Below are 23,326 nucleotides of genomic sequence, written 5' to 3' on the forward strand. Positions count from 1 at the left end.
CAGTGCCTGCTATGCCAAGGGAATCTCTTACAGGGGTTTTGTTCAGAATGAAGGAGTGAAGGAGACAGTGAATATTTTCAGATGCTAGCGAGTGTTGAATAAGAAAAATGTAGAATGGACTTCACACATTCATGCATCAAATACTGGAAGGCCGTCAACCACACAGCAGAGAAATGTAGGGGAACCATCTATTTGGTAGGTTGTTTTGAACGTTAAGCTGCCAAATGTTTGTTTGTGTGGATAGCCACTGCTGTATTTTGAGAGCGCCTTTCTAAGAATCCTGAAATATTAATAACATGGTCTTAATGTAGTTGAAGACAAAAGAATGTGTTAAGGGTAGCAAGAGCTGCCGAGAATAGTACAATGACAATTTTATATTTTCTGCTTGTGCTTGTAAAACAGGAAAAAGTTAAAAATACTCCACATGTTAAAAAAAAAAAAAAAAAAACCCGCAGCTTTCAATTCTCCAAATTGGTATGAAGCTGTGTATTTCCCCAATGAATTCTCGTATTTTTATTCTTGGTAACATATTAGTATCAGCTTAGAAGAAAATATAAGCTTTCAAGTTCATTTTTTCCTTAAATTCACCTAAAATACTGAATTTGGGGACTTTAACAAATTGAAAGAAACATCTTCCAATCTGATGTTTGTGAACTCTGGAGTTTAATTTTTTAAACTAATAGTCTTTTAAGAACTACCTACGTAAGTTGAAGAAATAGCAGTGACCCCATGAGATTTTTTAGAGGTACTGTTTTCAGTGGGACACAATGGCACACACCTGTCACCCCAGCGGCTCTGGAGGCTGAGGCAGGAGGTTCTCAAGTTTGAGGCCAGCCTGGGCAACTTGACCAGACCCTGTCATTAAAAAAAAAAAAAAAAAATCACAAAGGGGGATGGGGGAGTGGCTTAGTGGTGAGACACTGCTGGATTCAATCCCCAATCCCCCAACCAAAACAAGTGCTGTTTTTTGTGTCACATTGACCAGTCATTGGTTAATTTTCATTATTATTCATCTTCTACTCCCCCTATTCAATTTTAGATTTTGATTGTGGATGAAATCAAAAGCACATGAGAATCAGTCAGGAACAGCAGATATTCTTGGGAAAAAACAAAAAAGACATAATGTGTGCCTTCTTGGCAGTTCTGAACAAGTTACCTCCAGTTGTTTTTATTGACTGTGACCCGCTGATGAAAGGTGGGACCCAGGGAGTTTGGGCTCTTTGTGTTGATATGGCCCGGCCTGAGCCCCAGTGCTTCTTCCTACCAAACCTGGGTTTCTGATTTTAATGGAAACCCTAGGGCCATCTTAGGTTGACCAAACAGCCCCTTGCAAGGTGAACCTTATCTAATTATGCGATGTGTGTAAACTTGAGACACATAAATCTCAGTCACTGGAGCAGCTTGTTTTTCTAAGATGCTTCGGTCCAGTGAAGGACGAAAGCAAATAAGGGAGAGATTGATCTCTGAGCGCTTTTATTGTTGGTGCTGCACACGTCATAAAGTTTGAGCTCGTTAAAGGAAATTCCATAAACAACTTCAGTTAATAAGAGTGAAGTAACTGTGTGCATTTCTGAGCTCCCACTAAACTCCCTTTCCGCTTGTGTGATGAGCATGTGAGGCAGAAAATGTCAGAGGACACGCAAGAAAGGAGCAGGCTTCCGCGGAGTCTGCAAGATGCTTCATGCATAGGGCTGGCAGGGGATCACAGCCACATAGAATCAAGTATCTTTGCAGGTCCCTTAGATCTCCTTCCAGAAAGATCTGCTGGGTTGCTAGCATTGGTTAGTTTCTTGATGGTCAGGCTGATGGAAAAATGTCCCCATAGGTTCTTCTCCCAGCTGGTGTTTTTGACAGTATGGATACAACCTGGGGATGTATTAAATGGAGAGGACTGAGATTGGATCATGCTGGGAAGATTGTAGGCATCTCACTTTTTAAAATAGACCTTTGAATTGTGCTCCATTTGTGTACAATGAAACCGAAGAACATTCTGCTGTCATGTGTAACTAATTAGAACAAATAAATAAAAAAGAAGAAGAAAAAATACACCTTTGATGTTATGGAATAATTTTATTTATTTATTTTGGTACTGAAGATTGAACCTGGTGGTGGGAGATTGGGGGTCCGTTACCATTGAGCTGCATCTTCAGCCCTTTTTATTTATTTTACTTTGAGAGTTGCCAAGGCTGGCCTTGAACCTGGGATTCTCCTGCCTCAGCCTCTCAAGTTGCTGGAATTACAGGGGTACACAACCACACCTGGCTGGGAAAACTTTATTTTTAATGACCTTGCCTCTGTGAGTTTAATACTGATAGTATTGGTCAGTTTTAATTTCATGTTGGAACAGATCATGAATAACATAGAGTGGGAAATTAGGGAAGCAGGGCCTTATTAACTATTTTTTTTTTTTTTATTATGAGGTTTTGCAGCATTGTTGAATTTTTCCACATTAGGAAAAGTAGTTCTCAGTGTCAGTCTGGTGTTTATAAAAATGAAGTCATGGAAAACATCTCAGGTGCATAAAGAATTGTACCACTCTTGTTCTCTGTACCAGACTCTTGAGGGTGAGGGTGCTGAATATAGAGGAAGAAAAAAACAGGAGGGTTTCATTAACTTGAAATAAACAAAAAATATTTGCTGATCTAAAAACAAACAAACAACAAAAAACCACCACATTGTATTCCAGGATCTACAGTTAGTAGTTTTTATTATTTTGCCCTGAAATCATGACACATGCCTTACAAAACATTTATATATATATATATATATATATATATATATATATATATATATATATATATATATATATATATGAATGATTGCTTTTCTTGGTTGTGTGCTATGGTACTCTCTTTAGCTATAATAGGAAATAATCACACACCACCTCTTTGCTACCATTTAGACATACTTTCAACTGGTTGGTTAAAGACCATGCTCTCAGATCCCAGAGTGGGTGGCTTTGGGGGCAGAACACCCAGGGTCAAACCTGGTTACTGACACTTACCAGACACTTCGTCTCATACCAGTAATTACCTGCTCTCAGCAGGAATTTCTAAGGTAAAGATAATAATAGTGTTTATGGAAAGAGAGTGTTATAAGAATTAAACAAGAGAGTGCAGATACAGGGTACCTGGCACATGGAAAGGCATTCAGCAAACTTAGGCTTTGCTTTTAGTGGGTACCACCAATTTTAAGCAAATATCTCCTAGGGGGCCTCTTGCCACCTAACCAAGAATGTAAAGGACCCTTAAAGGGTGGCTGTAATCAATTAATGGCTGGGCGACTATACCTGTATCTTAAGCCATAGCTGATCATCAGTAATTAGCATAAACATCTTCCTTCCTCTGAGCTAAGGAAGTTTCACATTTTGCTTTGCTGTATTTGCAGTGGTTTATATTTGTTCTCTTGTTCTTTTCTCCTTCCCTGCAGCTTGCAAAATTGGATATTACAAGGCTCTCTCCACGGATGCCACCTGTGCCAAGTGTCCACCCCACAGCTACTCTGTCTGGGAAGGCGCCACCTCGTGCACCTGTGACCGAGATTTTTTCCGAGCTGACAATGATGCTGCCTCTATGCCCTGCACCCGTAAGTTGTTTGCTTGTCTCCCATTCCTGTGATGCCAACAGCTTTCATTACCACCTAGCAGGGCACTGCCAGGTCTTCTCCCAGGATAGCCATGCAGGGGGCAAATTAGATCAAGCATGTATCTCTTCTCAATCATAGCAGGGAAAATGCTCATGAAAAGAAAGAATCTTTTTCACCGTTTCTGCTTGCCTTCAAAATGCGCAGCTGCCAGCAGACTGCTTTGTGGAACAGAGATTGAGTGTTCAGGGGCTGTCTGACAGTGTAATTAGAGCTGAGACTGGAATTTACAAATGGCTTTACCATTGCATAGAGCACTGCGCAAAGCTTACAGCTGTGGGAGAAACAGGTAGAGAGCAGGGTTTGAGAATGTGGTTTCAGTGTGCAAAGAGACAGCTCAGTGTGTCTGAGGTCATTGCTGTAGCTGCCATTACACCTCTTCTGTCTTTCCTCATAGTTTTGTGTTCATAACACTTAGTTCTGGATCCTAATAAATGCTTCTTTAATGATAGTCACTTAATAAATGTTGGGCTAATGAATGGATGGAGCTGAGAAGCCTGGTGTGAAGGGCAGTAGAGAGAGCTCTTCTCACATCTTATTTGGAAAGTGTTCCCAGGTGTTGCTCTTCCTTTCATGCACACTCTGGGCTTCATGGATCCTGCAGTGGCTGTGACCTGGACCAGGACAGGAGTGAAGAGCCCAGCATTTCACTTCCTGGGTTTGTTAATGAAGTCTGTTTCTGGGGATGTAGTGGTTTAGTGCAAAGTCCCCAGGGTTTGCGTTTGTTTTCTGACACACTCTTTAGTAGCTGGGTAACTGGTCAGCTTCAGTTCGTTCATCTGTAGAATGTGTTAATAATAGTACAAATTGAGTTTCCCTTTTCCAAAATGCTTGGGACCAGAAATGTTTTAAATTTAGGATATTTTTTTTGTGGGGAGGGGTATTTGAAAAATTTGCATACAGCTAATAAGATATTTTAAAAAACCCATATCTAAACATCAAATGTGGTTATGTTTCATATACAGCTGTTACGCGTAGCCTGAAGGATTTTGTACAATATTTTCAGGGCATCAATATTTTAACTGGCCCCCATCACAAGTCAGGTGTGGAATATTTCTCTTATTGTGTCATGTCTGCACTCAAAATATCTGAATTGAGAACATTTTGGATTTGCATTTTCTGGATTAGGGGTGCACAGCCTCCGTGTCCTTTCGTGCCTGTTGGTATTTCACAGCCTCATACTGCTTATGTTATGTAAAATGCATAAAATGATGCTGCTGATATATTTTGGCTTTTACTGTAATTATAATTATTCTTATTATGTTCCTTAACAACTATAAATCCCATCTTGGCTGGCCCAGGACCAGCATCACCTGAGAATAGAAGCTCTTCCTGGCCTTTAAGTAGTTTGGGCTGCCACGGGGGCCGTTGTCTGTCATGACCAGGTATATCACCTTTGAAAGAAGTGGGGAGAGAGATTTCTGGTCCATCCCAAGTTTGGGCTGATATTTCCATAACCTCTGCAGGGTTTCATAACAAGAAACAATACTACTACTAATGATGATGATGATGACAACTTAAAAATCATACACAGTTAGTTAATATATGAGGGACTTTCAAAAAAGTTTATTACCTGGTTCAGTTGTAGGGAGTCCATAAGGTAGGTGTTATCTTTATTTTATAGATAAGGCAGCTTCCAGTTCAGAGGTGATCAAAAGCATTCCCCAGACCACACCCCACTGTGGTATCAAAGGCACACAATCTGAAGACTCACATAGTTTCTAGTTCCTGGGAGGTTTTCTTGCACCTTCTCCCAGGTCAAGCATAAACTTCTAGAGGTGAGGTCAGCCTTGGGTGTAACCTAAGCCATCAAGGATTTCTTGGCCTTCTTTCCCCTCGTTCCTTCTGGATGGCTGCTTTTGTTTGCTCTGTTCAAGTCCTGGCTTTGTCTTTCCCAATTGAAATATTTCTGTGATGTGTTCAAGTTTGTGTGATTCATTTAATCATAAACTTCCTGCCTCTCTCCACACACACTACCAACAATTCTCTAGTGGGAGTTTCGAGCACAATAGAGGGGAACTATTGGGGGCTGACATCGTGATCATGGCCATTTATTTGCATCAGGCAGGCCCCCTCTCCATTGGAAAAGCTTCTCCAGGTTGAGTTGGATTGTGTCGCAAATGTCAGGAGTCTCACCTTGGACCATGCGGCCTGGCCATCTCCTGATTCTAACCTGTTGTCCAGCACTATAGGGAGCCATGTGACCATTACTGAATTCCTCTGTACCCTGCTCCTTGGGAGTTTAGGGACCCTCCCAAGGTTGCCATGTGTCTGTGATACTGGGCTGCTGGCCATATGTGTAATAATGACAAGGCAGAGGAGCCCTTAGAATTTTATGTCTGTGGAAATGAATTAATTAGCTTTATCCTGATATTATAGATGAATAAAAAAAATTGATTTTAACATACGTATGAAACAAAAACTTGAAAAATGAAAGTAATTTTTTGTGTTTTTCTGAGATGGTTTTTGACAAGGTAAAGGGAGCAAGGGCAGTGGGTTTTTGAGTCATGGATAGAAGACCCATGGGGACACCAAAGCCACAGGTGGTCCTTGCCCTCCTGCACATGGAACTCCTCCTCCTCTCTGCTGCAAGATCACAGGCATTGTCCTAATTGTGACTGAATCCTGCTGACTCGGCACCCAGCCCCTCAGTGAAGCGGAAACTCAATGCAGATGGTTCCACTAGTCGTACCAGGCAGACAGCCTTGGCTTTAACCACTAACCAAGTTGGTGACACTGAGAGGGTGTTTAATCTCTCCAAGTCCTTACTCTGACTGTAAAGTGGATTCTCACTTCTATGCCTGTGGTTGTGTTAAAAAGTAGCTAAGAACATATTTGCAAAGGTCTGGCACATGGTGAGGAGCTAATAAATGTTTGTTCTCCTCCTCTTTCTTCCCTGAAAGTTCATTTCCTCCCCCAGACCACCTCCCCAGCAGGTTATCATTATGTCTTATCAGTGATTTCCTTCTGACTATACAATGAGATTTTCTGATGACCACATTGTACCCCTGGCTCACTGGAATGGGACTCAAGCATCAATATTTTCAAAAGATAGTCATCAATTCCATTGTACAGTTGAAGTTCAAACCACTTTTCTACAGACTTGACTTTTAAAGTTATTACTTTTTAAATTTATAACATTAACTATGTAAGTCTCTTGAGATCTCCTTTGAGAAAGGTACAGTCAGGGAGATGACCATTCTTTGCTCCTAGATATAATAACATTTACTAAGTTAGGCAGAAGAATTAAAATCCAATTCCTAGCCTATGGCTCTCCCATTAGATCTCTTCCTTCCTGTTGAATATAGTGGACTATCATTGCCCAATACAGTAGCCACTAGGTCATGCAGCTTTCCAAATTTGAAGTCATTATGATTAAATTTAAAATACAGTTGCTCATTCATGCTTGTCACATTTCAAGGGCTCAGTAGTCACATGGGGTACTGACAATAGTAGTGGACAGAAAGTTTCTGTCCTTGCAGAAAGTCCCATTGGACAGCACTGTAGTGGACATTTCAATAGAGAACACAGTGGGAGTTTCTCAAAGAACCTCTTGTTCAGATAACCCCCAGAATAATCCTCCCCACTCCCAGCTTTATCGGATTCTTTTGACAAGATGTGGGGATGGAAAGGAACATAAACATCAGGGATCCTTTCAAACTGATTCCAGCCTCTAATCAGTTCTTACCAGTTGGTTAAGCCAGGTGACAAACCCAATTCCCTCGTGCTGACAGCCATGATAATCAGGCGCCTTCTTTGTTCATTACGCTGTCTTTAACCCTGGGATTCTCATGCAGCCCTGCATTTAGTGATCGCTCACTGTGACGGCACACTAATGAAGAAATAAAACACACTCTTTGAGACTCATTCTTCTAGCCAAAGAGAGACTCTGCTCCACTGGCCTGTAAAATCAGGTTTTTGTTCACTTGGAGAACGATGAGACCAGGTGAATACAAGTAGCATCAGCTAATTTAGAGGGAGACGCCTAGAAGTCCACCCCATCTGCACTGCTGGAGGACTTATGAGAATTTAATAACCAGTAAACTTTATTTTGGGGAGGATTTTTGACAAGAGCTTCTGGATAGGCTAATAAAAACAGCTGCTGGCAGAGGTAGTGAGATCAGTCAATGGACATGTGATATGAATGTTTTCAGGTGGTAACTGTTTAGGGAGTTTGGATAGTGCTTCTTAAACCTCAGTGTGCCTGGAAATCACTTAGGAATCAGAACAGGACACAGGACAGGCCAAGATTCTTCATTTTAAGTAAGTTTCTGAGTGATACAGAAGCTGCTGGAATGTGAACCTGTCACCCTTAGATAACAAGGATGGCAGGAGGCGGGAGATCCCCTCTTTCAGGTGTGTGCTGCTCCAACACTCTCGCTTGCTGGAAATGGAGTACTTAATCTGTCTTCTAAATGAAGAAAATCTGACCTGGTTTGGGGGCACACAATCAAATACACTCTCTGTGCAGTTTTGTTTTTTATAGTTGTTGTTGATTTTTTTTTTTTTTCCCTTCCAGAGTCTCACTAGGTTATTTCCAGAGAATACAAATGCAAATGCTCACCTCAGATGGCTATATGGGTCAAGAAGGGCAACAGGGTTTTTATTGCCAGTAGGACAGATGCTATTATTCCTACACACACAAAGACACCATTGAAGCTGAAGAAGGAATTTGGGTTTCATGAATCATTTCTTTGCAGAAATTTTGATGTGATTTTTTACTAAGGAAATTGGTGTCCTCTAACTGCGGTACCCCCTGGCCCACTCCAGATCTCCTTCCCAGTCCCTTCCTTTTGCTTTAGTCTGCAGTGGGTCTGCCAATCAGCAGTATTGGGAGCGGTCCACCATGTGCCTCAGCAGGGATATTTTTGATTACCTTAGTCCTTTGGTTCCTTGTCCAATAACTGGTGTGAGAAAGGTCTTCTTTTCCCCTGCTAGCAAGCAGGGCCAATATCATGTTTTTTCCTACCATATTTCAAAATGTGGTTAAAAAAAAAATGCCTTAGGAAGTCCCTAATTGGCTTTGTAAATCTAAGAAAAACGCTACTTTGTTATTTTGCCCCCTTTGCCTACCACCATTACCCGAGTGGTTTTTCCATATTTTTCAATTGAAAAATCGGTCCTTGTGCTTTTGCTCTTTATTTAACGTGTTTGGTGAAACTTATCAGGGCACTGTGATCAGGAGTCCTCTCTCAATGAGAGCTTATGATTTTAGATTGCCAACTTGAAGGGCCTTCACAAATCTGTCTCCAAGTAAACGGGCCTTGAATAATTCGTCAGCTGTGTCAAACAAAGAGTGATTGATTGATGCTTAGACATGGCCTAAAATATTCCAAAATTGCAGCTTTTAAGACAATTTAGACGGGAAGAGCTTAGAGCTAATGAGGGCAAATTTACCAAGATCTATGATGAAAAGTACTGATTTGAGGGTGCCTTCTGCAGGTTTAGGTTATCAAGAAATTGAAACGGCCAAGTTCCAAACAACAAGCACCACTAACTTTGTCTACATTTGCCTTTTCTAATTGAATTTAGTGCACCACTGTATTTCTTCCAGAAAGTGTATTGTTTTAAAATTACCATTTCGGTTCCATTACTCAAAGCCCTCGCCTCTAATGCTTTCTGACAGTTATCAACATAATGAGCCATAATGAAATGATGAGCAATCTTTGTGGAAACCCAGTGTCGATCCCACTGGTGCTGTGTGACTGTGTTGTTAAAATTTGAATGCAAATTAAAATAACATCGTCCTTACTTGTTTCCAAGGTCAGGAGAAGAGAGACTCTTCTTTTTCTTTCTCCTTTTTTTTTTTTTTTTTTAAGTGCTTTAATTTGAGGAATCTCACATCCATTTTCAAAACCTCTCTTGAAGGTGCCCCTGATGTTCAGTTCAATTCTCTACCCCAAAGATTTACATGCTTAACAGTCTGGCTTAGGGATTTGGGGAGTGATGTCTAGAGTGAGGCTTTGATGTATAAACCATGGGATAAAAGGCAGCCTTCAGTTTCAAGTAAACTACATTTTTATTCACCCAAAAGCATATTTCTTTTTGCTTTAGAGCTACAAGCAGCTAATAATATAGTGGTGGGGAAATGCATTCTATGAAACTAGTTAGTGAGGTTGCTATTAGCTGTAGTGCAGGATTAGTTAATTGAAGAGTGAGAAAAAAAAAAAAAAAAAAGCCCCAAATTTCCCAAAGTGTTGTTTCAGAAGATCCATTTGTTGACCTCTGACCCTTTTATCATTCATGCCATCAATCATTTCTGTAAAGGTGTTTGTATGAAAAAAATCTCAAATACAAGATTTCTAGGGGGATTTCCTATTTCATGTCTTATATTGAATTTGCAATGTAATAGCGTCGTTTCTTACTGCATTCCATTTGTCATGGGGCGAAAGCGCAAATTGAGACACCAGCTCCCCATTGTCTGATTACGTGGTTGGTTTTGAGTTCAGAACATATGGTCTCCCTGCCTGTTAGTCAGTTGATAAGCCGGCTAATATGTCTGTCCCCAGACCCTGTACAAATGGATCAAAGCAACCAAAGACATTTTGGCAATTCAGAAGCAGCCTTCAGCTGTTCCATTTCTAGGCTGCTTCCTTAGAGCTCAGTAGTTCAAGGTCTGACCTTAACTAGTGAGTAAACCACCTCCTCATTTCTTCCTTTCAAATTGCTTTTAACTACTAATAGAAAAAAGTACCTCTGAAGAATTGAGTGTATGATTCTTTTTTTGAAGACAGTTAAGGATACAGGGGGGAGACCACCAGGTGTGCAGAGTGGAAGGTACTAGGCGACTCCAGACCCATCACTTGCCATTTGGTAGTTGTTTGCAAAATTTAAAAGCATCATGATTGCTCATAAAGATCAGGTACCTTCTTATTGAATTCTTTCAAAAACAATGCAATTTTCGTCCCTGTTTCCTCTCCAGCCTACTTTGCATTTTATGGGGATAAACAGTACAGTGTGGATTCAGTTAGGAAAATGCACAGGTTTGAGGAACAGTAATGTATGCTCAAGTGAGTCTCAAATGATCTGCCAATGCCATTTAGCCAGGTTATTACGATTTTTTTTTTTTTTTTTTTTTTTTTTTTTTACCACCATGAATAATTAAGGGTGGCCTGTCATCAGCTGAGCCCCTTCATTTCTGGATGGCATTTTTTGACACTATTCATGGAAGTCATACATTGGTTATTCACAGCATGCTTCTTTGAAATAGGGTCAATTATGCATTTTTCTGAGATCCCCTGGGGAGAGAACTGTGTATCTTCTTTGCTATCAGCATTTTGATTTTCCTCTTAGAGTTGACTCTTGCTCCACCTACTACCTGAAGGCTGGCAGAAGATGAGCTGAGCAAAGAGTCCTGTTGTAGAGAGATAATTGCTCCTTTTCCCCCTCCTGTGATCATCCTCCAGGGGAAAAAGAAAAGAATCTTTAACAGAAATCCCCTTTTGGTTTCTCTTTTATTTGGGGAAAACTGAACCCATGGCCTCATGCATGCCAGGCCAATTCTCTACCACTAAGCTACATCTCCAGCCCTTTTTAAAATTCTGTTTTGGGATGGGGTTCTTGCTAAGTTGCTGAGGCTGACCTCACACTTGTAGTCCTTCTACCTTAGCCTCCCAAGTATTTGGAATTTCAAGCCTACACTGCCATGCCCAGGTTTCTCTTGCCTGGAAGGTAGAAACCAGGCAAGAAAAGAGCCCAACTAAATGAAAGCATCATCCAGAAGGTAATTCTGGTTAGCCATCTTCATGAAGGGGAGGGAAACTAAGAGACATTTACCTCTGGGTGAACTGAGAAAATTTGAAACTTTCCCCTTTCATTCCACAAATGAATTCAGAGTTAAGCTTGAATATTTTCTTTAAACCCTGTCTGTCCCTGTGAAGGGGCAGAGGTATCATTCAGCCTGGGAGTCAGAGTTTCTAGGTTTGCATGTATCGGCTGTGTTCCTTTGGATGAGTTGCTTAACTCTTCTTACCTTCATTTTTGGTTATTAGATTGCTGTAAGAAATACTTTTCTGTATGATTTTATTAGAGGGATTAAATTAAAGATAAACTATGAAAAAGTGCTATGTGAGAAATGTAAAATCAATGCATAGGCTAGCTAAATCCCAAATGAAACGCCCAATCCTACTTCTCCTGGTCTTTCGTTATGTAGCTTCCACACGTACAGCTGAGGATTTGTAAAATACTTCAGTCATGAACTAGTCTTCTTAATACAAAGAAACTGAAACCCTCAATAGCCCAAAAAAGGAAAGGACAGGAGATTCCTGGAAAGAATGGGAAAACAGATAGCAGAAAAACAGACAACGGTCAAATCTCAACAAGAACTTGACCTCAGGAGGAAACTATGAATTTTCCATAACAGCAACCAGGGATGGAAGCAGCCAGATGGCTTTGGTTGTTAATAACGGACAGCTCTGCTTTGGCTTTATTCATTGTTAAAACACATAAACTGCCGTGATAAAAGGTTATGCTCTGTTCATATATCTCAGCCGAGGTGTCGCTGAACAGCAGTCTTTATGTAAACTAACCCTCAGCAACACTGGCTGGAAGAAGGCAATTAGTGGTAGCAGCATATACAACTGTCAGTGGAAGGAGGGGCTTTATTTCAGAGTCAAAACTTACACACCCCAACTGTTTACTCTGCCTTACGGCCTGTCTTTTGGCTGGAGAGAGATTAACAACAAAAGCTAATTTGAAGGGTTGAAGGGCTTATGGCTAAGACGCTGTGAAGTATTATTGACACTCTAAAAGTTGTGCATGGTTGATGAAGACCTATGAAATGGAACTTGAGACCCAAGTTGCCTCTTCCTCAGAAGATACGCCTTGCTCTGGTTGCCCTGGCATTTTAGTGGGTTGACAGTCATGCTTTAAGAAATTGATCTTTTAAGAGTTCTGTTTCTGCCCAGGCTCTTGGGATATTTCTTGCTACTTCCAGAATTAATTTCATGGCTCAGGCATTTGAATTTTAAAATGGTGATTAAAAATCAGTTAAGTATTAAAAATCTGTAATAGCTCTGGAAACTACTCTGTCAGATGAGACCAGCCACTATAGTTTTGCTGTCAACTATCTCCTTGCCTTGGTTGGGGACTTAAATTTTTTTCAGCCTCTGATTGCCTTTCCTTTTCTCTTTTCCCCTTTATTGTTATTTTTTTTTTTTTCTGCTCAGTTTCTGTGACATACACAGTGTTAAAGCAGTGATGCTTCTGATGAGTGGGCTGGATCGGACTAAAAATCATTTATGTATTCAGCAGGCCCTTATTGAGCATCCAGATGTCAGGCATAGTTCTAAGGGCTGGGAGTATTCTCAGAATCCAGAAGGGAGATTCCTGTTCACCTGGATCTTGTGTTATAATGGGAATATAAATATAATACAAATAAATAACATAATTTAATATTTTCACAAGATGGTCAGGTACACTAGAGCAGAGGAGGGAGAATCTCAGTTTTTTATTGAACAGTCAGGAATGACAAAATGAGACCCAGGGACACTGATCTGCTAATCTAAGAGCCAGGTTAAGGGTGCAAGGCAGAGCTACTAGTTCATAGTATCTGAGTTGCATGCTTAAAGCTTTGCTAACGATGTCTGTTTTAAACTTATTTTTAACCCCTTAGTATTTGTGTCTGTTAATATTTTAATTCCCATTGTTATAAGAAATAGAATTAGAATTTTCAAGTTTATATGGCAAATTTCACCAGACATCCATATATAGATTGAAACCTTTCCTGCTAAACCCAATTCTAAATGCAATCACGATTGCAGTTTTCCTTTTTTTTTTTTTTTTCTGAAATTTCAGTTGTTCCTATAAGAAAGAAGTGAGTTTTCCTGACTTGGGCTTCTTATGGAATGCCAATCTTGTAGTTCACACGGGAGACATTATGATGCTGGGTTCAGTGTTAGCTGATGGTTTTTGAATGACCTTATTAAGGGTCACACAGATTTTATGTGGATGTGTACATATTGAGCTGTCCTAATGTGACTGTTTTAATCCTGACATAAGCCAGCAAGTGTGTTTTCCAAACTACTCAGGACTAAACTTTAGTCTAATCCATGGGAGGGAAGATGTGTGAATTACTGGATTTTTGTTTTTTCAATGCTTGGAATTTCACCTTTCTTAAATGTCACATTGACTGAATTTCTTTAGATAGTATATAGTTTATTTCCAGAAGTTTGTCTTTCCTGGAGGAGAGTGTGTGTTTGGTCAAGGAAGATTAAGACCCCTTTTGTGATAGAATGTATGATATGACGTTATAGACCTTTGCATCTGCTATAATTTGGCTACAATTTCTTTAGAGCTTCATACTGTCAAATTCCTGTCAACTGAATGGAGGTTGACATTCCCATAGAAAATAATAATTACCCGTTGTAACACCTTTCACCAGTACCTGCTGTGTGATGCAGAAAAGTGTTTTGCACCAGTAAAGAAAATGGATGTTCATTTAATTTATCCACAATGGCAAGAAATGCTATGCCCATCTGTCAGAGCAATGAGAAACTAAAGAAAATATGCACTAATATTTCACATACTTTAATTCTTCCTTAGTCAATGAAACTTGATAGAACCTGTGCTTTAGAAACCAGGGTCATTACCTGGGCTTTATCATGAGTTTCTGGGCTGAGCTCTATGTAGGCTTGAGATGTGCTTAAGGTGCATAGAATTATACAAAATCATGAGGGTACCAGAGAGCACCATCCTGGGAAGGAGATGCATGTTCTCATGAAATTCTCTGTAACCATAGTTGGCAAACTAGGGCCAGAAGGCTAATTTCAACTGCTGCCTATTTTTGCAAAGTTTTCTTGGACCACGGCCATGCCCAATTGCTTAGGTATTGTCTGTGGCTGTTTGGAGGTACAATGGCAGAGTTGGATGGTTGTTATCGAGGCCATATGGCCCATAAAGCCTAAAATACTTACTTTCTGGCCAGATAGTAAAATTTCTTTACAGAAAAAAAGTATGCTGAACGCTGATCTTTTCATAAGTTGAAAACTATTGTGTTTGACTCCTGTTTCTCATAGTACGGGTATTATCTACGCCACTAAAAAAATCATTCTAAAAATGTGATGGACATTCTAAAAATGAAAACTTTAGAATAGTTCAACCCGCCATCCCTATTGCAGGATGCAGAGAGAGCAAATTCTGAACTTACATGTGAATATGGCAAATTTACAAATATGATCCAAAATGTAAAGGAAGAACACTTTTTCCCTTACATACACTTTAGAATCTGATGAATTTATATTTAGAATGTCTTAATTTTGGTGATAAAATAAAAGTCAAGAGGAAAACCACTAAAGTTATATAAAGACTAATAGGGAACATGCCAGACTTCCTTTGGAAATGTTAGAATTAATTTTCTTCAGAGAGAACATTGTCCCTAGCTTCATACCTAAATAAATCATCGCGTGGAACCTAAGTGGAGTACAAAAAATTATAATAGCCAATCCCAACTAGAGGGAACTGTAATTAGTAGAACCCACATTCTAAATTCCCAGTTGTGGTGGATGGTTGCACTATCAATAAAAACAGGACTGAGTAGGGTGATTCCCTGATACCCAGTACACACGTAATATGTGTTTAGTTTCCTTCAGTCTCTTCCCTTTCTTGAGAGTCCACTTCCTTCTTTCAACTATCCAGGAAACTATAAGGAAAGTATCAAAGTGATCCAGATTTTTTTCCCCTCTCTCCTCTTGAGCAGATGATAAACATTAGACACTCAATAAATATTTTTTGAAAGATGAAAGACTCCTTATTTGCAAAATAACCACTAATACTTATTATACAGCCTTCCCAACTTTTTTTCAAAGTAATTTTAAACTATAGAAAAAGAGGAACTTGATTAAACTAGTTTTGGGTTGGACCTGCACAGGCTTAATGCTAATAAACCTTATGTGAAAAGCTGAAACCTGCATTAATTTACGTACTTCCCAATACTGTAGGTTTGTGGCTATAAGATGCATTAAAGGACGTTTTTTTTTCATTTTCCATCCATTCATTTACTATTTCATGGGTTCATCAAACATTCATTGAGCTTTCTATGAACTAGACACTGGGAATGATAAAAGCCTCACTTTTCTCAAGGAGCACATTGACTGGTGTGGAGCCAGATGTGGAAAGGGTTAGCAAGAAACCATTAGATGTTACATCCGAAGAAGGACATAGAAGTTAAGGAACCGAATGAAGAGCAAAACCCTAAACAAGATTTGCTGCCAGACTTAGATTCAGGCTGGTAGTGGATAGTTTTGAAAAGCGTAAAACCTTGCTCCTTATAAGGACCCTTGAGCTACCTAATGTCAATGTGTGCTCAGGAAGTAAGAGGAAGATATAGAGACTAGAAACTCAGAAATAACTCAGTTATTTCTCTTTGCTGTAAACCTCATACACTCTTCCCTCTGTGCTGTTGCAGGATTGGGTCCAGGACCCTAGCAGATATCAAATCCAAGGATGCTCAAGACCCCTTATATAAAACGATGTAGTATTTGCATATAACCTACGGCCATTGTCTCATGCACTTTATTTTTTTAAAGATATTTTTATTGTGCATTATAATTGTACATAGCAGTGGGATTAATTATGCCATATTAGGACATGTATATGACAATTCAATCAATCTCATTTCTACTCCCTTCCCTTTTCCTCTTCCTCCCATGTACTTTAAATCATATTTAGGTTACCTATACTACCTAGTACAATGTAAGTGCTATGTAAATAGACCATATTACTTAGAAAATAATAAAAAAAAAAATGTCTGTACATCTCAGTCAGTACAGAAGTGTATTTGAAAAATATTTTTGATGAGCTGGTTGAATCTGTGGAGGTGGAACCTGTGGCTATGGAGGGCCCCTCTGTGGTTGTAACTGGAGACTTTCTTGCAGGTGAGCATCTTTCTGATGAGAAAGGCAATCAACCGTGTTAGAAATTTGATTCCTCTTAAATATCCAGATACAATATTAACATGAATGAAAGAGAAAATAATTTGAGGGAAAGTTTTTTCTTCTAGATGCCTTATATTTATTGAAAGAGAGGTTTCTCAGAATGTCTGTTTTCTCTGTTGTTACCCATTGTTGCAGGTAATTGTTTTAAGGTGCTACTGTTAAGTGTTAACTGTGGACCTGGATTGACTTTTGTCTGTTTTTGAGTCTATGCCTTTTTCTGTTCATCTTGGGAAGATAATATTTTCTTTTTTGGGGAAGAGGTAGGCCCTCACTAGAAATAAGAAGCCTATTTCTTTTTTTTTTTTTTCCTTTTTTGGTACTGGGGATTGAACTCATGGACACTTGACCACTGAGCCACATCCCCAGCCCCCCGCCCTTTTTTTTTTGTATTTTATTTAGAGACAGGGTCTCACTGAGTTGCTTAGTGCCTCGCCATTGCTGAGGCTGGCTTTGAACTCTGGATCCTCCTGCTTCAGCTTCCCAAGCCGCTGGGATTACAGGCATGCGCCACTGCACCGGGCGCAAGAAGCCCATTTCTTACTTATTTATTATCTTTTAATGAAGAAGAGTTTGAAACAAAACAAAAAACAAAAACAAAACAAACAACAACAACAAAAAGAAACCATAATTCCACAAACACAAAACACCATTGTTATGATTTTAATTTGTAAAACATGGTCTTTGCAGGTCTTTTCAGGGCAACATTACCATCATAGAGGGTGGACATTTCTATATTTCATTTTCTCCTCTATTATATGACTTTGTCATACTCCAGTTATTAGGCTGCTACTATGTTCCCATATAAGTATCACTTTCTGTAAGAGCAAAACATAAAACATATGCAGTCCAATTTCTGAACCATTCATGGTGGCAACCTTGAACTTTCCCAGTTCTCTCAAATCTTTCCTGGAACGTTTGCCCCAAGCTCGTCTTCAAGAGTCACTGCTGAAAGAAGGCAGCTCCAAGCCAGCTCTTGTTTTCCAATCAATCCCCCATTTTGAAATCCTGCAGCATCTTTGTGTTTTGTTTTCCACGTGGCAGTGTTATATCTCCGAGTCCTGTGACCATTTAGTTTTCTGCTCCATTTCTTCTCTGTTTAGACACTGCCGTGCCCCGTCCTACATACTAATTACTGACTTTTTGCTTCTGCAGCTCTTGATTCATTGTGTCACATTTTCCCATGTGAAAGTGGACCAGGAACCTTGGCAAGGAGGTTAATGGATTTCAGAGTCACTCTTATTTAACCCTCAAAGTCACAGCAAAATAAGAACCAGGGGCTGACCCATTTTATAAACCAAGCCATAGCCAGCTTCAGCTGCAGTCTCCGCGTGGCTTCGACCACGGCGGCAAGTGTGACACAATTTGAGAAGGGTTGAAGATGTGTGTGCTCTTTTTCCTGCCTTTACTCTTTAAACTTCAGGCAAATCTTCTGATTATATTATCATTGTACCTTTAGTGGGTGATACATGGTAGAGCAGGAATAACCCCAGAGGAGGAGACAGTTCCCTTAGATTTTCATCAAATTCTGTTACAAATCAGCCTGCATAAACTTTTGCTGTTATCAGATCCATTTCTTGGATTTTAGTTCCCTCATTTTTACAATGAGGGTATTTGACCAAAAGATTTTTAGCATTCTATCTGGCTTACAGAGACTGTGATGTTAAATAACTTCATTCATTCATTCATTCATTCAGGAACCATTTATTTACCCTCATTGTACTCTCGCCACCATGCTAAAGACCATAAATACAGTTCTGAAAGCTCAACAAGAAATAAATGTTGTATTTCCTTTCTGAGGACTTCTGTGAGGTAGGCTTACATTTAGCATACATTTTGCAAAGTTCATTAAAAAGTTTTCAGGGTTTTTTTGAAGGATGAAGTGCCAGTCTTAATGCTAAAAGAGGTTGTTGGTAATTAGTCCAATGGGAATTGGGAGAGCTTTTTTATTTTATTAAAATAGAGTCTTCAATTAAGCTGTGTGAAGAGAGAAGAGTGAGTTTCCTGTATGAATGTTATCAGCAAAATCCATTAGCCCTGTTGATCACTCCTGCTCACAGGTTGCCTCACCAGTTCTCTCTCCAAGGCTACTTTGGAACCATCTGTTTCATTGTGGTTTGCTAGGTAAACCCTCGGGAGCATACAGGTCTCTCCAGTCAACTTGCTTCTCCTGAGGAACATGCGAAATTTCCCTGGTAGCCATTGTTCCGAAGATATTAGTCATCCCTGTAGATACAAAGATCAAGAAACCTCAGATTTTCATTGACACACTTTTGGTTCTTCCCTTGGAAGACCAAAATGAGAAAGAGCTTCCCAACTGTCACAAGGAGTAAATATTTTTCAATAGAATGCAACAGGTTTTTTTTTTTTTTTTTTTTTTTTTTTACACTTTTGAAACTAGGTTAGACCAAGAAAATTCTTTCTTTCTTCTCCCAGTCTGCTTCTTTTTGACAGCAATTTATAACACAGTTTGTTGGCATATAAAGTCTATAGTCTTTTATTATTATTTTTAAATCAACCGTAAAGTGGTCAGCCGTTAGTTGTTCTGTTTCATAATGACCATCACCATCTTGTGCACTGGGAATAAGCAAGCGGAAAAAATAATCTGGTGCAGGGTGCAGTCCTGATCAGTTGAAGAGCAGAGGAGGTGCCTGGAAGCTTTGGACAGTCTCTGCCTACCTCTGAGAGCTCTCAACAGCTGTATCTTCAAAATCTCTGTAACTGTGTTAAACCAGTTTCTACTAATTACCCACAAACAGCTTCAACCCCAACTGCCATGATGAACTGCAGAGGCGTATCTACACAAATCTATTAGTTTAATTTGCTATTGATGATATACTGTACTTAGGAATCATAATTTGTCTTCAAAAAAGGTTTATAACTATTACTTTACCAAGCCTCATAGCAGCCCTGGAAGCTAGAATCACAGTTGTATACCTGTTTTTCAGAAGATAACATGGAGACTAGATAGATGATGCTATTTTCCTGCCAATTGATAGAGAACCCCTGGGTGTGGACCCCATTTACGGTAGGATTTCTTCATGTCTCTAAGTGGCAGTTGGTGCTCTGTTTGTTTGCATAGGAATGAGAACGGCACATACAGCCTTCTATTATATTGTTCTTTTAAAAGATCTTTTTGCGGGCTTTATTTGCCTTTCACTTTCTTTGCCAAATGGGCCCATCATACTTCTTAGAACTGTAGAGAATAATACAAACTCAGAGAGATTCCAAAATGGTATTTCAGTTCTTGGTGCAATGATATATTTTTCTTTCTCCAGGCCCACCATCTGCTCCACTCAACTTGATTTCCAATGTCAACGAGACATCCGTGAACTTGGAATGGAGCAGTCCTCAGAACACAGGTGGTCGTCAGGACATTTCTTACAATGTCGTCTGTAAGAAGTGTGGAGCCGGTGACCCCAGCAAGTGCCGACCCTGCGGGAGTGGGGTCCACTACACCCCACAACAGAATGGCCTGAAGACCACCAAAGTCTCAATCACCGACCTCCTGGCACATACAAATTACACGTTTGAAATCTGGGCGGTGAATGGTGTATCCAAGTATAACCCCAGCCCAGACCAATCAGTTTCCGTCACCGTGACAACCAACCAAGCAGGTAGGAATAAGATCCTTGTTTTTTCCTAATCTGAATGTACATTGTGAAAAGGATTATGGTGGTGACCATAAATTACGTTAAAGTTCTGCAATTGAAGTGGAACCCATTAAAAACTTGGAAGCTATGTTTCAATACAAAAGATATGTAGAAGGACATCAAATCATTCAGCAAACACAGTTTTGGGGAAATAACTGTGTAGCATGTTTCTGTCCCAGGTGGTGGAGATAAAATGAAAGATAAGATAGTGTCTGATTGAATGATAATGGCTACAGTAGGGGGCCAAGGCCCTCCACTACAGACTTCAGAAAGTTCAATGTGGCTGGATGTTGGAGCAAGTACAGATTATGTATGATAATAATGTTGATTTTACCAATACCAATGCTGTATTGGTATTTGCTGCATTTTCCAACAAAAGCATTGGCTGTTAGAGCTTTGATCTTATTCTTTAATGTAAAATGTTAGGAATAATCTACATGGACCAATATTTGAATCTCCATGTAGATCTTGGTGTGCTTAACAAAATTTGCCTTAAGACACAGAGGAGTTTACAACCATTTTTATATCTGAATCTGTGGTCAGCATGAGGCAAGAGGGCTGCTAGTCCACCCCATTCCCTGCATCAATGCAGATGACTAGGAAGCACTTCTGTTCTTGAAGTGTCTCTGCTGAGTTGATCGCAGAACTCTCATAGAAATCTGATGTCATGTATTTTTCAAAATCTAGCTTTCTAGCTTCTGGCTCCTGTCCACTCATCTATATTCCTCCCATGAAAAAGTTTCTACACTACTATCTGTTTCCCATGTTATTCCTGAAGAGTTTAAGAGGAGGAACCACAGCAAAAAAAACCCCAAAACAACCCCACCCCGCAAACCACTACTGTGGCTTATCCTTTTGTAAGGCTATCACGAGCAACAAACAGCCAGAGAAGAATTACAAATTGCCAGCAATCCTATTGTACTGCACTCTTCTCTTAAATGAATGTGTCAGTAAGTGCACTTCACAGTTCAGTAAAATATCTGTATTAATTGATCCTATACTGAAAAGTACTCCAGAGTCCCAATTCAAAGCCATTATTTTTCCATTTTGCTTCGAATTTTCTAGCATACATAAAAAGTAGAGACTTGGGAGAAATTCTGAATGGGGGGTAGAAAGGCTAATCTTACCGGAATGCTTCTTCATCTGTTCAAATGGAAATGGTCCTTATTGATACGTGGTATGGACAAGTCATCTGGCTAAGCTTTTGTCTTGAATTCTGAACTTTGAGACTGTGCACACTGTTACTGGTCACTAGTTTCACTTTTCTTACAAAGACTAGGATAATTTAGGAGGATTTGATGGCATCACAAGCAATTTGTGATTGCCAACCCTTCATTCTCTTGTGAAGGATGCAAGGGGAATATCACACACAGAACCTGGGACTATGCATTGGTGCCCTTGGTGTCTCTGAGTCAGGAGGACCCGCACAGTGCACACCAATTTTTGCAGGTTCTGCAGAGTTGGATTTATGAGTCAGTCAATATTCTTATGTTCAGGCCCCTTATGATAACTTTTGGGGTATCTTCAAACACATGACAATGTTGTATTCTTAACTGAATTAAAACTAAGAGTGGAAATTTGAAGCCTCTGCTATGTCAGCTGAAGCCTGAAATCATTCCCTTTGGCAGAGAAAAGCCCTGTGAAATGTTCTCAGAGCAGGATTGACTCCCACTGATTTTAGGGGAGAATTCCATGATTCTTAGTGTAAGTAAGGATTCAAGCCAAGAGATGATGGGTGTCAACTCCCACCATGCTACAAGGTCCAAACAACATAAAGACAGGCTAAAAATCCTGCAAAAGAGGAATATGTATGATAATATCTCTACAGAGGGTAGGGGAATAAAATTTTTTTTTAAATAATATAGGTGTAATACTTATAGATCTAGCAGAAAAGTGGTCAGGTAATTCCCCTGACACTTTGTAACTTTTTTTTCACAGCCATGGCGAGCAATCCTGCTGGGAGGTTTGCTGAATAGGACCAAATTCCATCTCCTTATTTTAATTTTCCTGAAGGGGTAATGCTGGGAAGCTGTTCAAAATTAAAAATAAATCTTTCAATAAGGAGACCTCCTATGTGGCCAGCCGGAAAGCTTTTCACTTAGCAGAGAATTATATATATATATATATGCACAGTACTGCCTCATTATCTTACCATAATTTGGAGTTCACTAATTCAAAATCATTGGGATACTTTATCTTTGATTAACAAACCCTTTCTTCTTACTAGTGCAAATTAATAATGTAGGCCAAAATTCTGGGTGAATGTAGCAACCATAATCTCTATCAAAGCTCCCCTAAGCATATTTACATACACACAATTATATTTTAATTGCAGTTGTTCCTATCATTCCATTAAATTAAATTCCTTGAGAAACTCTACAGACCATGATGTCTCACTCTCTAAGGAATGCTTAGAATTAATAAATGTTTGCATTTAGCACCTGGAGGTCACAGATTTAGTGGTTCTCCATTTTGCTGTCGTCACAGGGTTTTTCTCTTGTCAATAACATGTTAAAAACTAGAACCAAACATACAGAACCTCCTAGAATTCCCAATCTCTGCTCACTACCATGGAGACTTTAATGGTTGAGGGAAGGACCACTCCATGTAGGTGAAGCAACTCATCTAAGCCAACATCAGAGCTGGTACTAAGACACCAAGGAGAACCTCCTCTTGAATGTAAAAGCTGTTTTCCTTTAAACTTATGAGGTAATTAGTAGTGTCAATATTGTCAGTGCTGCATTCTTCCCATTTGTGAGAGCAAATCACGTGAGTATCTGCATGTGGAGATTGAGGTTTAACAGGGCTTTGATCATTTAATGGCAGGAGGAGGTGTGAACGGGCCTGTGTTCTCACATGGGTATGGAAGCCATGCTAACCCAAGTCTTAATGTTGGCCTAAGCACCCTTTTCCTGAGTTCAAACCCAAGGCTAATAGCACCTTACTGGGTTCAAACACCAATGGGCACTGAAAACAAAGGAAATTAGAGTCTGTCAGCTTTGTTGCTGGACAGCTGAGGGATGTGGGCTTTGTATCTGAGGCCAGAATGGCTAGTTTTAGTGACACTTATCCTTTCTCAACTGACTGGCTGCAGGCTCCCAA

The 23,326-nt window shown here is 39.7% G+C and overlaps 1 protein-coding gene across 2 annotated transcripts in view; it reads left to right on the plus strand.

Annotated features, from left to right (window-relative positions):
- The window catches only part of Epha4 (EPH receptor A4), a 138,114-nt gene that overhangs the window by 58,104 nt on the left and 56,684 nt on the right, over nt 1-23,326 (plus strand). For both annotated transcript variants that reach the window (XM_027941772.2, XM_027941773.2), the window contains exons 4-5: nt 3,430-3,585; nt 19,850-20,188. In XM_027941772.2, coding sequence (XP_027797573.1) covers nt 3,430-3,585; nt 19,850-20,188 — 495 coding nt within the window. The remainder of the gene's footprint in view (nt 1-3,429; nt 3,586-19,849; nt 20,189-23,326) is intronic.

This window comes from Marmota flaviventris, chromosome 11 (assembly GCF_047511675.1).
Source record: "Marmota flaviventris isolate mMarFla1 chromosome 11, mMarFla1.hap1, whole genome shotgun sequence".
In the NCBI taxonomy this organism is placed as follows: Eukaryota; Metazoa; Chordata; class Mammalia; order Rodentia; family Sciuridae; genus Marmota; species Marmota flaviventris.